Source organism: Pan paniscus, chromosome 14 (genome assembly GCF_029289425.2).
Source record: "Pan paniscus chromosome 14, NHGRI_mPanPan1-v2.0_pri, whole genome shotgun sequence".
NCBI lineage: Eukaryota > Metazoa > Chordata > Mammalia > Primates > Hominidae > Pan > Pan paniscus.
Genome location: NC_073263.2, coordinates 50,739,503 through 50,753,054, shown reverse-complemented (window position 1 = coordinate 50,753,054; position 13,552 = coordinate 50,739,503). Strand labels below are relative to the sequence as shown.

At 47.6% G+C, this 13,552-nt stretch overlaps 1 protein-coding gene across 17 annotated transcripts in view; it reads left to right on the top strand.

Moving 5' to 3' along the window:
• CAB39L (calcium binding protein 39 like) overlaps positions 1-6,768 on the top strand; it is a 137,952-nt gene extending 131,184 nt beyond the window's left edge. For 11 of the 17 annotated variants that reach the window (XM_014347432.5, XM_055096782.2, XM_055096779.2 and 8 more), the window contains one exon: positions 4,436-6,768. In XM_014347432.5, the coding sequence (XP_014202918.1) occupies positions 4,436-4,615 (180 nt within the window). In that variant the 3' untranslated portion in view covers positions 4,616-6,768. The remainder of the gene's footprint in view (positions 1-4,435) is intronic. The other 6 variants (XR_008620630.2, XR_008620632.2, XR_001338760.4 and 3 more) reach the window with 1 other exon arrangement.
• Positions 6,769-13,552: the final 6,784 nt, after the last annotated feature.

Here is a 13,552-nt window from a genome sequence, read left to right as displayed (position 1 = left end):
CCATTGGTTGTTTCAGAGGAGCCTAGGATACTTTATAACCCAGAAGGTCAAAGGTCAGTTCCTCCTTGTCACCCCATGGCTGTAGACCCACCAAGCAGAAGCTTAAGAAACCCTTTTCCTTCTCTGTTATGGGTCCCCTGGCCTGGCTGAGCGGTGGGCTCACTGTAAGTAAGCCATGTGGGCTGCCAAGAGACTGTCTTATCATGAGCCACTCATGACCACAGGGACGTGCAGTGTTCCCAGAGAGGGTTCTGTATTCCTTAGCGCTTGCTGTGTGAGTGAGTCCATGACCTTTGATGGAAAGAACAGAAACATGAAGAATTTATATATCATATTTATGAACAATTTCAGAACTAAATTGGCCAAATGAACTGAGTATCAGATTTGTGGGCTTTGATTTCTAGTTCTGAACCTCACCTGGTAAAATGTCACATTTCATCAGTTCTCAGAACAAGCATCCTGGGATTAATCTCAGCTTCAGCCCTTGCTAGTTCCGTGAGCCTGGCAAAAGCAATTTTGCAACAATGTATGTGTTCTACTCCATGCATTTGAATGGTGCGTGCTGTGTGCCATGTACCATTTGAATGCATGGAGTAGAATACATATACTGTTCTCATTAAGCCTCACAGTTACCTAATGGCACTCAGGTACTGTTATCATCCCCATTTTTCAGATGAAGAAACTGAGGTACAGAGAGGTAAACAAGTTTTGTGAAATCATAAAGCTAATAAGAGGTGGTGCTAGGATTTGGGCCCAGGCTGTGTGCTTCTGAATCTGCGCTGTTAACCATACTACTATGCGGTCAAGTTTATTAATATGACTCAGCCTGTTTCCTTATTAACAGATGAGGATAACAGCTCTTATACTTCAGGGCTGTTGTGAGGGTTAAGTGTTCGATGAGTGTGAAACACTTAGCCCCATGAATGAAGACAACCAGCTGGGAGGGCTATGAACTGGCTGCCCACGGTCGTGTGTACAGTTGACCAGAATTAGGGTGATGGGGCAGTGACGAGGCCTTGAATTCAGTTCAGGCACTTTGCCTCCAGCAAGCACGACTCCCCACGTACAGTGACAACAGAAGGCTTTCAGGAGACTTACTTGTGCTGAAGCTGCTGATGTTCTCCAGCACATTCTCCCCACCCAGACAGGCAGAGGTCCTTTTATTTCTAGATAACAAAACTTTGCTGGTGGACACACTGCTAACATGTAGGAGAGGTGGAATTTGAACCCAGGTTCCAGAGCCGGCGCCGCCTTAGCTCCCACGTTCCCTTACTCATTCTTACTGTTGCTCCCACGTCCTGTCCCGCCCACCTCAGAGCCTGCAGTGGGACAATTCAGTATTCCTGGAATGCTGCTTTTCTTACCACCACGTGTAAACATTCTCTGCCTGACTCATGGACTAGCTCTCATGCCGCCCACACCATGAGCCTTCCTGTTCCAAACCCGGAAATGTAATGTCATCGCCACCTCCTGGGATGGGAGCCTCTGCAGTCTTGTATTCCCCACATTGGTACTCAACATCCTAGGGTAGTTTTCTCCTTCCCCACACTTGCTAGGGTGGAGGAACCTTAAAGGCTTCGCCATGAAACCCCCACTGCTCCATAACTAAGCCCTTTCGTAGTGTGTTCCCTGTAGAGTTGGGCACTGCACAGCTATGGGACAGGGATGGGTGGGCAGAGGGGGTGCCAGGCAGAGGCAGGAGGCCAGACCATCACACCAGAGAGCTCTGTAGGGCTCAGAGACACTTTGATTTGCATTCTGGTCATTTGGTCATGTATGTAGCAGTAACTAAGGAGTGTGTCTTTTACAAAATAGTGCACCAGTCAGTATCAGATCGTGGTTTCCACCAGGAGTTCACATAAGAATCTCTGTGGAACTTCATAGAAATACAGAATGCTAGACATTCATCACAGACCTGCTGAGTTGATGTATCTGGGAGGTAGGACCTGGGCAGTTGTAATTTTTTTTTTTTTTTTTTTGAGACGGAGTCTCACTCTGTTGCCCAGGCTGGAGTGCAGTGGCGCGATCTCAGCTCACTGCAAGCTCTGCCTCCTGGGTTCACGCCATTCTCCTGCCACAGCCTCCCGAGTAGCTGGGACTACAGGCGCCCGCCACCACGCCCGGCTAATTTTTTGTATTTTTAGTAGAGATGGGATTTCACCGTGTTAGCTAGGATGGTCTCGATCTCCTGACCTCATGATCCGCCCACCTCGGCCTCCCAAAGTACTAGGATTACAGGCATGAGCCACCGCGCCTGGCCCGGCAGTTGTAATTTTTAAAGCTTCACATATGTAACAAACAGTGACATTGGTGACCTCCAGGGAGGGAAGGTGAGAGGAGGACTATTCACGTTTGTCCTTTTTGAATTTTGAACTAGGTGATGATATTATGTGTTCAAAAAATAAATTATGTTTAAAAATCATAAGCTCACTCATACTATATGTTGTTTATGTTTAAATATCTATGTAATAGGAGGATAAGGATTAAAATGTGCCCAGAGATGGTGGCACACTGCTGGAGGTGGGAGGGGAAAGGTGGAAGGTGAGGGTTTGGTTCCATTTGTAATGTTTTATTTGTTTAAAAAGAGACTCTTGAGGCACAATGGTAAAATCTATTCAATTTGTGAGGTAAGTATACTGGATTTGTTATGCTATTTTCTGTTTGAAAGATTTTATAGTTAAGAACAAATATTTAAAAGTAAAACAAAGTCAAATATGAAATATTCATAGATAGCTCCCACGTGCTCCTAGCTAGTGACTTAGGAGAGTGATAGGAAAGGTGAAGTGCAGGCCTGTGGCGCTTAACAGCAGGGAGTCGTTCTGAGAAACATGCTCACTAGGCGATGTCCTTTGTGTGGGAACATCACAGAGTGCATTTACACAGACCTAGGTGGTGGAGCCTGCCACACACCTAGGCTATATAGTGTGGGCTATTGCACCTAGAGCACAAACCTGTGCAGCATGTTACCATACTGAATACTGCAGGCAATTATAACCCAATGGTATTTGGGTATCTAAACATAGAAAAGATAACAGTAACAATATGGCATAAAAGAGAAAAAATGGTACACCTGTATAGGGAACTTACCATAAATGGAGCTTACAGGACTGGCAGTTGCTCTGGGGGAGTCAGGGATTGAATGGTGAGTGAATGCGAAGGCCTAGGACATTACCGTACACTACTGTAGACTTCATAAACACTGCTTAGACTACACTAAATTGATATAAAAAATTTTTTTTCATGCTTTAATAATAAGTTAACCTTAGGGCCAGGCATGGTGGCTCATGCCTGTAATCCCACAGCTTTAGGAGGCCAAGGTGGAAGGATTGTTTGAGACCAGGAATTCGAGACCAGCCTTGGCAGTCATAGTCAGACCTGTCTCTATGAAAAACTTTTTAAATTAGCCAGGTGCAGTGGCATGCACTTGTAGTCCTAGCTACTGGGGAAGCTGAGGCGGGAGGATCGCTTGAGCCCAGGAGTTCCAGTCTGCAGTGAGCTATGATGGTGCCACTGCACGTCAGCCTGGGCAACAGAGCGAGACCCTGTCTCAAAAATAAATAAATAAATACATAAAAATAACCTTAGCTTACTGTAACTTTTTACTTTTATAAAAAGTTTATTTTTTAATTTTTTAAAAACTTTTTTACTCTTTTGCAATAACACAGCTTAAAACAAACACATTATGCAGCTGTACAAAAACATTTTCTTTCTTTATATCCTTATTCTATAAGCTTTTTCTATGCTTAAAGTTTTTTATTTTTTACTTTTTAAACTTCTTTGTTAAAAACTAAGACATAAACACTCACATTAGCCTCGGCCTACACAGGGTCAGGATCATCAGTATCACTGCTTCCACCTCCACATCTTGTCCCCCTGGAAAGTCTGCAGGGGCCATAACACCCATGGAGCTGTCACCTCCTACGATAACAGTGCCTTCTTCTGGATACCTCCTGAGGGACCTGCCTGAGGCTGTTTTACAGTTAACTTTTTGTTTACTAAGTAGAAGGCATATACTCTAAAATAATGATTAGACGTATAGTATAGTAAATACGTAAACCAGTACCATCGTCGTTGATTATCAAGTATTACGCACTGTGCATAATTGTATGGGCTTGAATTTTATGCAACTGGCCGGGCAGTAGGTTTGTTTACACCAGCATCACCACAGACACATGAGTAAATGCACTGACCTACGATATCACAAGGCAATGGGAATTTTTCAGCTCCATTATGGTGCTATGGGATTACAGTCGTATACATGGTCTGTTGTTGACTGAAACGTCGTTATGTGATGTGTGACTGTATTGATCACCCTCACTGAGAATTAGAGTCAGGGGCTTCTATGCATTAATAATATCAGTCACGCATGAAACGCGAGTAGCGTGGGTGAGGTCCCTGGCTTGCACTCCTAAGTATTTGTTTCTTTTTGTTTCAGGTGTTTGTGGCCAGTCCTCACAAAACACAGCCTATTGTGGAGATCCTGTTAAAAAATCAGCCCAAACTCATTGAGTTTCTGAGCAGCTTCCAAAAAGAAAGGACGGATGATGAGCAGTTCGCTGACGAGAAGAACTACTTGATTAAACAGATCCGAGACTTGAAGAAAACGGCCCCTTGAAGAGCTCCCCGGCCCCTGTCACAGTCAGTCGTCTCATTTGTCCAATTTGTACAGTGTGTCATTTCAGAAAGTCATCATTCTTGGGAAGACTTTGGAGGTGCCTATTTTTTTCTGTTGTAATTGTTCTGGGTAGATGGAGTATAAACATTTGAATGGAAAAAAATTAACCTAGAATAATATATTCATTTTAGTCAAGTCTGTGATTATTTATGTGAAATCAGAACCATTGTATCAGATGTTGATAAAAGCAATTTTAACTTGCAGATGTGAGCCCCTGGGCACCATGAGCCGCTAAATGGGAGCTCAACTGACAGGCATCACCAAGTCTTCAAGGAGGACTGAGTTCTCAGGGGAGAACTGGGAATGGGGCCAGGGTGCAAAAATGCTTTGCCCATCTGTAGGTAGACACACAGATCGCTCAGGGCACTGAGAGATCCCAGAAGGTAACGTTAATGTTTTCAGTCATTGTGTGTCCTTTGTTGCTGCCAATGTCTTTGGACTGTAATCAGTGCATCCACACCTCCCAGGATCCAGTGCTCCCTCTCAGCTCAGTCTCCCCTCTCTCCCTGTCCTGCATTCCATCCCAGCTCCTCAGCATGGCCTCAGTGGGCGCGCCCATGCCTCCCGCAGTCCAGGTGAGTAGGGGAGCAACTGAGCAGGAAGAGGATGGATCAAGAAGGGTCACGGGGAATAGGGGACCCACAGGGTGTGACCTGCTTGCTAGAGAACTGTGAACATGTGGCTCTGGATAGAGTCACTGCTGTTCCATATTAACTTCCAGAGGGTGAGTGAGGGACAGAATATTTCCTTCATAATGGTCATGGGTGAATGCTTTCTGCTGTGTCTTTAAGAGTAGGAATCAGCATAGTGGGATGCCCAGCAGGCACAAACCATGGGTCCAGGGAGTCTCAGTGGGGAACTTCTATCAGTATCAATAACCATTGGAAGGAGAAATGATTCATGTGTGAAAAAATTCTCAGATCCATCAATAAATTTTTTTCAGAGCCATTGTATCAGATGTTGATAAAAGCAATGTTTTTTTCTAATAAGCTGTCATTCTATAATTGCCCGTCACAGTCTTTAGTGAACACATAGAATTTTGGTCCTGAATAGTCTCTTGTGACTAGGATGATTGAGGTGTTAATTCCTCTTCCTTATAAAAAGGCTTGGAATCAAAAATATTTTAAAAGGCCGTGGTTTCGTTTCAGACATCAAGCATCTAAAACGGGATTTTAAAGCGATATTTTACAAGAATGAAAGGCACAATTGTTGATCTGTATTTTTTACACTTCAGTTTCTAAATCATGAATCGTTGCCTTCCACAGGAACCCTCCCTTATACATTACTTGAGTGTCGTGTAGTTTTTCTTCAGCCAGGTATTTCTCTGCCTAGAGAGGGGAAGAGAAATGTGTTCTCCAGGACTGATCCCCTTTGTAGATTTTGTACCTGAAGAGTTAACCTGGCAGGGCACCACCCTTGGCTAGGCCCAGTTGTGTGTTTCTTTCTTGCCTGGCATGGACCCTGAGGCAGGTGATGTGGGGCCTGGCGCACCTCCCCGCTTTGGCAGCTGTGGCCTCCCTGGCCAGTGCCCTTGCAGGAGGCCGGCCGGCAGCCTGATGACCCGCACTCTTTAGTCACTGACGTCAGATTATTTTTATAACATTCCCTGACAGTTCAGAGTCCCTTTGAATTGCACTTTTCTGGTTTCGCTTATTTAATTAAAAGAGATGAGTGTAAGTATAAAAAATGAAGGTGAAATAACCATTGGAATTGTATTTGGTTACTTAATACTGTTCCACAACATCTTGGGACGTCTGTTTTCCTTTGGAGAGTGAGGCCTTGTTATTATTCTTTTCTGATAAAGAAAACATTTTATTTCCTTTGGGCTTGCATTAGCTCTTTCCTAGCAACCCATTATCCCAGCTCAGTACCTTTCAAACAGAAAACTAGAGTCTGGGGCTTTGTTGTGATCTGAATTTGTAAGTTATTAATGTGAAAGGGGGAGCAGGAAGCTCCCCCTTTGCACAAAGGGGGATTTGTTTGCACAAAGTTCACTGTAAATACTGTGAGAATTGAATTCTGAAAAGGTCATATTTAGTGATTTCAAAAGCACACATTTAAATGAAGACTGACTAAATAAAAGGTACCACACACTTCTTGGTTGGTTTCATTCCATTGCATGTTGTGTGGCTGTGTTTGTTCTTGCCACCGTTCCAGGCAGGGAAAGCCTTATGCTGCCCCAGGGCCCCAGCACACCTTCCTGTATGCCCCACCAACCAGTGACCCTGCACCCGTCCCATCGTCCAAGCGACACTAACCACCATTTACTAGGCAGCGCCTACTGAACACTAAATCTACACATCCCACTGTTGATGCCTCCCCATACCCGGGAGTCTTTCCCATTTTATAATTGAGGACACCGAGGTTCTGAGTGGTTGAAAGATCCTGGACCTAGTGTGGGATACCCTAGATACAAGCCCACAGTGGCCCGAGGCCAAATTCCTGTTCTCTCTCTTGCCTTCATTATCAAGGCTGTGAACTAGGGATGGTCCAGGGCATCAGAAACCATGTGGAACTCTCCCCCACTGCTGCCTGGGAGGTTCCCCAGCTGGGAGCGTCCTAGCGTTAGGCCAGCAGGGACTGAGATCATAATGTTCTTGGACCAGGCTCTTGGCCAGAGCCAGGCATCTGCCCAGAAGTTAGGATTGCTCCTGGAGAAAACACTCAGGAGCACCCTCCCCTTGGAAATGTCCCAGACCCTCAGCCTCATAGGCGGACCTCCTTTGATGGCTCTGGGGGAGCAATGTGGCTGTCCAAGGAGGGGCTGTGAGCTTTCCACAACCCCCCTCACCAGCCAGACTGGTTTGTCTGCATTTCCCATGAGACACAGCTGCTGTGAGCCATAGCACAGTCTAGAAATTATATAAGACTGAAAGTGATTGTAACAATGTGAAGGAAAATGAAACTCAAAGATTCCTGGAATCATTTTTAATGTCAAAAGATAGTTGTTTCAAAACAGATTTACAAATCTTGCTGGCCTGTTATATTAGAGGACATTACGATTTTATGTCTTTTACTTGTTTTGCCATTTTATCCAAAATAATATTATACATGTGGCATGAATGAACACCATCTCTTCATGAGTGTTCTTTCGGAAAGGTTTTGGATATTGTATTGGGGGCTCACAGTTAGATAAAGGTCTGAAACATATACTATTGGGAGACCCTGAAAAGCTAGACTTAGTCTACCTAAAAAGATTGAAAAGATTGAAGATGGATGTAAACAAGGTGTGATTTTGTTTTTGAAACATGGAAACTGCTGTTATGTAGCTGCCATAATAAGCAGAGAAAAGCTGAGTGTTCGGTCTGGTCTGCACTAAGCCTGCACAGACATCTCACTCGAGTCTCCACCTGATGGAGGGAAACTTGGACCACAGAGAGGGTGAGTAACTCCCTCCAGATCAGACAGCTGGCCACAGAGCCAGGATTTAGGGCCAGGGCTGACCCCAAGGTCCATGTCTTTGGAAACCAGGCTGCGAATTCAGGCCCCTCGGCCTATTCTTCAGCTCTCCGTCCCGGGACAGATAACTTCATCTCCTCCCGGCCCCCACGGAAAAAGGAATTCTGGATACCAGTGCTAAAGGATAACTCAGCGGAAAGATTTCGAAAGCTAGATTCATTCAAGGAGGTAGGTAACTTCACTTCACTTGGTTGTCTGATGTTTGGAAGATCTAATTAGACCTCTGTATAGCATAGGGACATTCAGTCTTGAACCTCTCCAGTATTTTGAGCAGTCCTTCAACTTGACATAGGCATTAATTTCAGATTGCAGCGGTGGCAGTGGCTTATGCCTCTAATCCCAGCACTTTGGGAGGTGGAGATGGGGGTGGGCTGGGGATGGGGGGGCGGGTATGGCAGAGTGGGGGATCAGGATTGCTTGAGCCCAGGAGTTTGAGACAAGCCTAGGCAACGTAGTGAGACTTCATCTGTACAAAATAAAATTAAATAATAAAGTGTTAAAAAATTTTTTTCAGATTGCAATTCTGCACCTGTTTTGTTTTCTTGGCTTTCTTTTTCAGTTGGACATAACATTAGCTTAGATTTCCTGACAGGAGTGAGTGCCACTCAGCCAGCCATTCCACCATTTCCCAGTGGCCCCAGCACCATGGGGCTACAGAGGCTGAAGTTCATGGTGGATGCACATCCAATACCTGCCAGGGTCCCCGCCTTCCCTCATCACTTCCTCCTCATGGAGGAGCATGTGCAGTTACAATACCCTAAAATAAAGTCGCCATCAAAACACACAAAAAGCCGCAACCCCTTTACCATCAACCAATGTAACACAGATGCAATTTAATCACTCCACTGAGAGCCATCTGTGTTACTTTAAAATACTGTGATCATAGGGTCCCTTTGGAGAATATGTTGCAATATACATTAATAATTTATCCTTTAGGGAAGGTTGGAAAAAATAAGATCACTTTTAGTTTTAGTTCTGATATTTAAAGCTGTAAAGCAAAAATATGTATTCAACTACTCATTTATTTGTTCATTTAACATCTGTTGAATTCATTCTCCTTGCTGGTTAGGGATGGATCCTGGGACAGGACACCGAGTGACACACCAGGGTTACTGTAGGCCTCCTGTGATGGTGGAGCTCGTGGGGCAGGGGAATCAGAGGCCTTTGTAAGTCCGTCCCCTGCAGCTGGCACTGGGGCCGAGTCAGCAGAGAAGGGAGGATAGACAGGAGGTGAGGAGCCCGGCGGGAAGGGCAGATCCCACTGCCGACCCCGAGGACATGGCGGACCTACAGAAGGGCAGGCACCCTTCAGTGCAGAGCCCCCCACACTGGGCCCACAGTGGTGAAGCTGAAGGGGGAGGTGCAGGGAATGGGGAACCCTGACAACAAGGGGAGCCAGAGGTCTCTGACAACGCCAGCCAGCTGCGACCACACCGGGCCCGCCCCAGTTCACCTCCCCTCACAGCTGACACGATGTGCTCTTGGGACCAACTCTAATTCATCACCTGCCAGAGAGGGAATTGTGGAAACACGCTCATGCTTAGCAAAACAGACATTGCAGATGCCGCCAGATGTGTTCTGCCCTGGGGAGATGCTGACATACACCCTGCTACCATCCTTTCCCATCTCGGAGATGTCAGGTCCCTTTTTCCTTTGAAATGTCATCTACTCATGAGAGGTTTGTGTGGATTAACTAGAACCACCTGGACTTTGGGATAGGCCACACCTGGACTGAAATCCTGGCTCCACGGCTAGCTGTTCCCTCTTGAGAATCACCGAGCTTCCAGGAAACAGGCCAAAAGAGGACCTGCCTCACAGGATTGTTGTGGGAACCAACGAGGTAAAGTAGGTGACGTGCCGGGCTCAGATTCGGCGCCCACATTAGCCCCGTCACCAGAGCGAGAGATTCCCACTGCAGGGAGGGCCGTGGGCACGAAGCATGGCTGGAAAATGACGAGGCGCGTGCGCTTTGTCCGGGGCATGTGGGGATGTGAGAGGGCCGGGAGGGAGCCTTAAATACCCAGCTAAGGGTCTGACGCCATCATTAAGGCGGCTGGCCTTTATTCAGGAAGTGACCTGAACACCTGTGTGTCTGGTGGGGGAGAGCTCTGGAGCCGGCCCTGGAGGGGGAACAATGAGGGAGGGTGGGATGATGAGCGCCAGCTGGTAACAGCGAGCGCGAACTCGGTGCTGCTGTCAGTCCCCCTCCAGATGCTTTAGAGTATTAACGTCAGTCTTCAGAACCACCTTATGAGGCGCGTACTGTGATTATCCTGTCAACCTAAATAACCAGAGAGTGGTTCTCAAAGAAAGTGATGTTTACTCAGGAATAGGGCACTGCCAGGGAGTATGCCTGCCAGAGTAAAAAGCACGTGTGCCTTCAGGGAGATGAAGGAAGGCAAAGGTGAAGGAAAGTGAGGACTGTATTGTTGCTTTGAAGTAATGATCCTTGGCTGCAAGGGTTAATTGCAAGAGGGACACCAGTCCAAGGCTGGACAGGTAGTTACTGGGCAGGTGTCCTCCTAGAAGCATTTTTTGTGCAAGGTTGCAGTTTTCATAGTCTGCCGTGGTAGTTTTTGTTATTAGGCATTTATGCATGCGAATATTTCTCTTCATGGCCTTCCCTTGGCTCTATTTGTCAGGATTTGTTTTTAACAAAAGTGGCTCCATTCTGATTATGACATCTTTCACAATCCCAATATTACAGGCATGGAAACAGGGACTGAGAGGGTTGCTCGCCCAATTATACAGTGAGCAGATGGTGGTGCAGGATTCAAACCCAGAGCCCAGAGGCAGCAGCCATAGAACTTGGGAGATACTTAGGATTTACTATTGACCAGGCATAGCTGAACCATTTCTGGAGGACATGGGCCTGTGGCGTGGGTGACCTGAGTAGAAGGGGATGTGCTCAGCCAAGACAGGGAGCCCGGGACGGGGGGCAGAGGCACACGAGTGTCCTGTGCCTGGAGATGTGGCGTGGAGATGTCCAGGCAGCCGTTGGACAAATGAGTCTGGGGCTCAAGAAAGACGTGGGCCAGAGGCACCGATTTGGGGTCACTGAGATTTAGGGAGCAGCTGAGGTCTGGGTGAAGAGCGAGCGATCCATTCCTTGCTGCAATTCAAACCTCCGGACCCACCCAACTTTTCACCTGCCTCCATTTGTATTTTAACCTTATCTGTAACCCACATCCCACCTCAACCCGAGGTGTGGGAGTGGCTGGGCAGCAGGGGGACCCCACGGTTCCCATGTCCTTTCTCCATGGCAGTGTCCATGCTCAGTCTAGGTCTCCACCTGGCCTGGGGGCACGCAATATCATCCCAAAATTTGTATTTGATCCAGTTAGTTCTGAGGGCCAATTAGTCATTCAGAGGCTTGTAACCCTGTTATCCCAGAGACCAGGCTGACAGTGTTTTTATAAAGTGCCATCAGGACAAAGGGTGGTTGAACTCCAGGCCAGGGCCTAGCTGTGTCACCCCAGCCCCGCCCTGGGGAAGTCTTGACCAGGACCCCAGCATCAGGGACAGATGATGCTTATATAATCACAGGACTCTTGGGGAAAACGGGCAAGGCCCTAGGTGCAGACTGGTTCTTCTGCAGGGGAAAAAGCCTCTGCCCTTTTCCCTGGGAACCGAGCATGACATTCCCATGGCTGTGACCTGCTGGCCTGGATGAATGAGGCTCTGTGCTACCAAGGGTGTGGGAGGAAGGAAGAGGGCGTGCCTGCAGCTGCCTGGTGGCATCTGGCAGCACCAGGCATGTCCTTCACCTTGACCAGGGACCATTTCCAAGCCGGGTGGCTTCGTTCAGTTGTCAATGTGCTATGCCCATCAGAATCAAGATGTGTCACGTGACCTGCCGCCAGGGAACAGGCACCCAGATAAGAAGGCCAGGGCAGGGCGGGCATGACAGTTTCCCTCGCACCTTCAATTCCCTTCTTGGGTCTTGGCTCTTCTTTCTAATGTCTTCACAAGTTTTCAGGTAGTTCCTGCACAAGACGTGTGTCACCCGTCAAAAAAGCACCATTTATCCCTCAGCTGCCCCTCCAGCCCCTTTTCTGTCTCTCTGCCCTCCTTCAGGGCAAAACTTCTCCAATTTCTCCACGAATGGGCTACACCTCCTCACCTGTGATGTACCTCACAACCCACCCATCTCTGGCTTCCCCACCTCCCTGGAAGATGCTCTTCCCAGGGCTATCCAGGGCCTCAGAGCCGCCAGATCCAGTAGCGATTTCCTGTGCTCATCTGACCCCTCAGCAGCAGGTGACAGAGCTTGTGGCCTCTTCTCCAGGCCCTCTCCTCTCCTGTTGCCCAGGCAACCACACCCTCCTGTGCTCTCTCAGCTCAGCCTCCTCCACCTCAGAGCCGAGCACCGAGCACCGTTGTGCCTGGACTCAGTCTCCTGCGCATCTCCTCTCCATCTCCCTGTCTTCCTGCAAGGCTTCAGGTCTGTGGTCTGTGCGTGCCCCACCGTGGCTCCCACCTCTGTGGCTCCGGGCCGACTTCGGCAATCTCCAAGCTCATGCATGCACTCACCTGCTGGCTGGATGCCTCTCAGGCTCTGCCCTCATTCTGCTCAGTTCACTTACATTCCTCTGTCCCCTCCTTTATTCCCTTCAGATGTCACCTTAGACCTTTATCATTTCTCATTCTGAACCAACCAGCAGCCATCCAATTCCCTTCTTCCTCCCTCCATTCCACACGGATGCTGGAGTGACTGCTTTAAGATGCAAATAGGGGCTGGGCGCAGTGACTCGTGCCTGTAATCCCAGCATTTTGGGAGGCTGAGGTGGGAGGATCGCTTGAGCCTGGGAGTTTGAAACCAGCCTGGAAACTGTCTCTACAAAAATAAAAATAAAAAATTAGCCAGGTGTGTTGGTGCACACCTGTAATCCCAGCTACTCAGGAATCTGAGGCAGGAGGATCACTTGAGTCCAAAAGGTGAAGGCTGCAGTAAGCCGTGATCATGTCACTGCTCCGCAGCCTGGGTGACAGAGAGAGACCCTGTCTCAAAAAAAAAAAAAAAAAAAAGCAAATATGATCGTGTGGCCTCTGCTTAAAGTCCTTCTATGGCTCCCTATTGCTCCCCAGAAGTGTTCCTAAGGCCCTTCGTGGTCTCTGCCAACCCCCTACTCCTCCCTCTCCTTGCCCACGAATGCTACAACCATCTGCTGCTCCCCAGTGTGCTACACTCTCCTCTGTGCCCCCGCCCTGGAAACTCCAAACCCCATAGAACCCAACAGTGCTCACATTTCCTAGTTTCACTTCTAAGCAGCACCTGCATCAATTTCTGGGACATGCAGCCCTCTAGTGGCTAAAACAAGTAACAGTCTTTACTGTGTTCCTGCTGGGCCCTTTCTATTCAACATTATCGATGACTTGGATGGGACACAAGTAACACATTGATCAAATGCCTGAGTG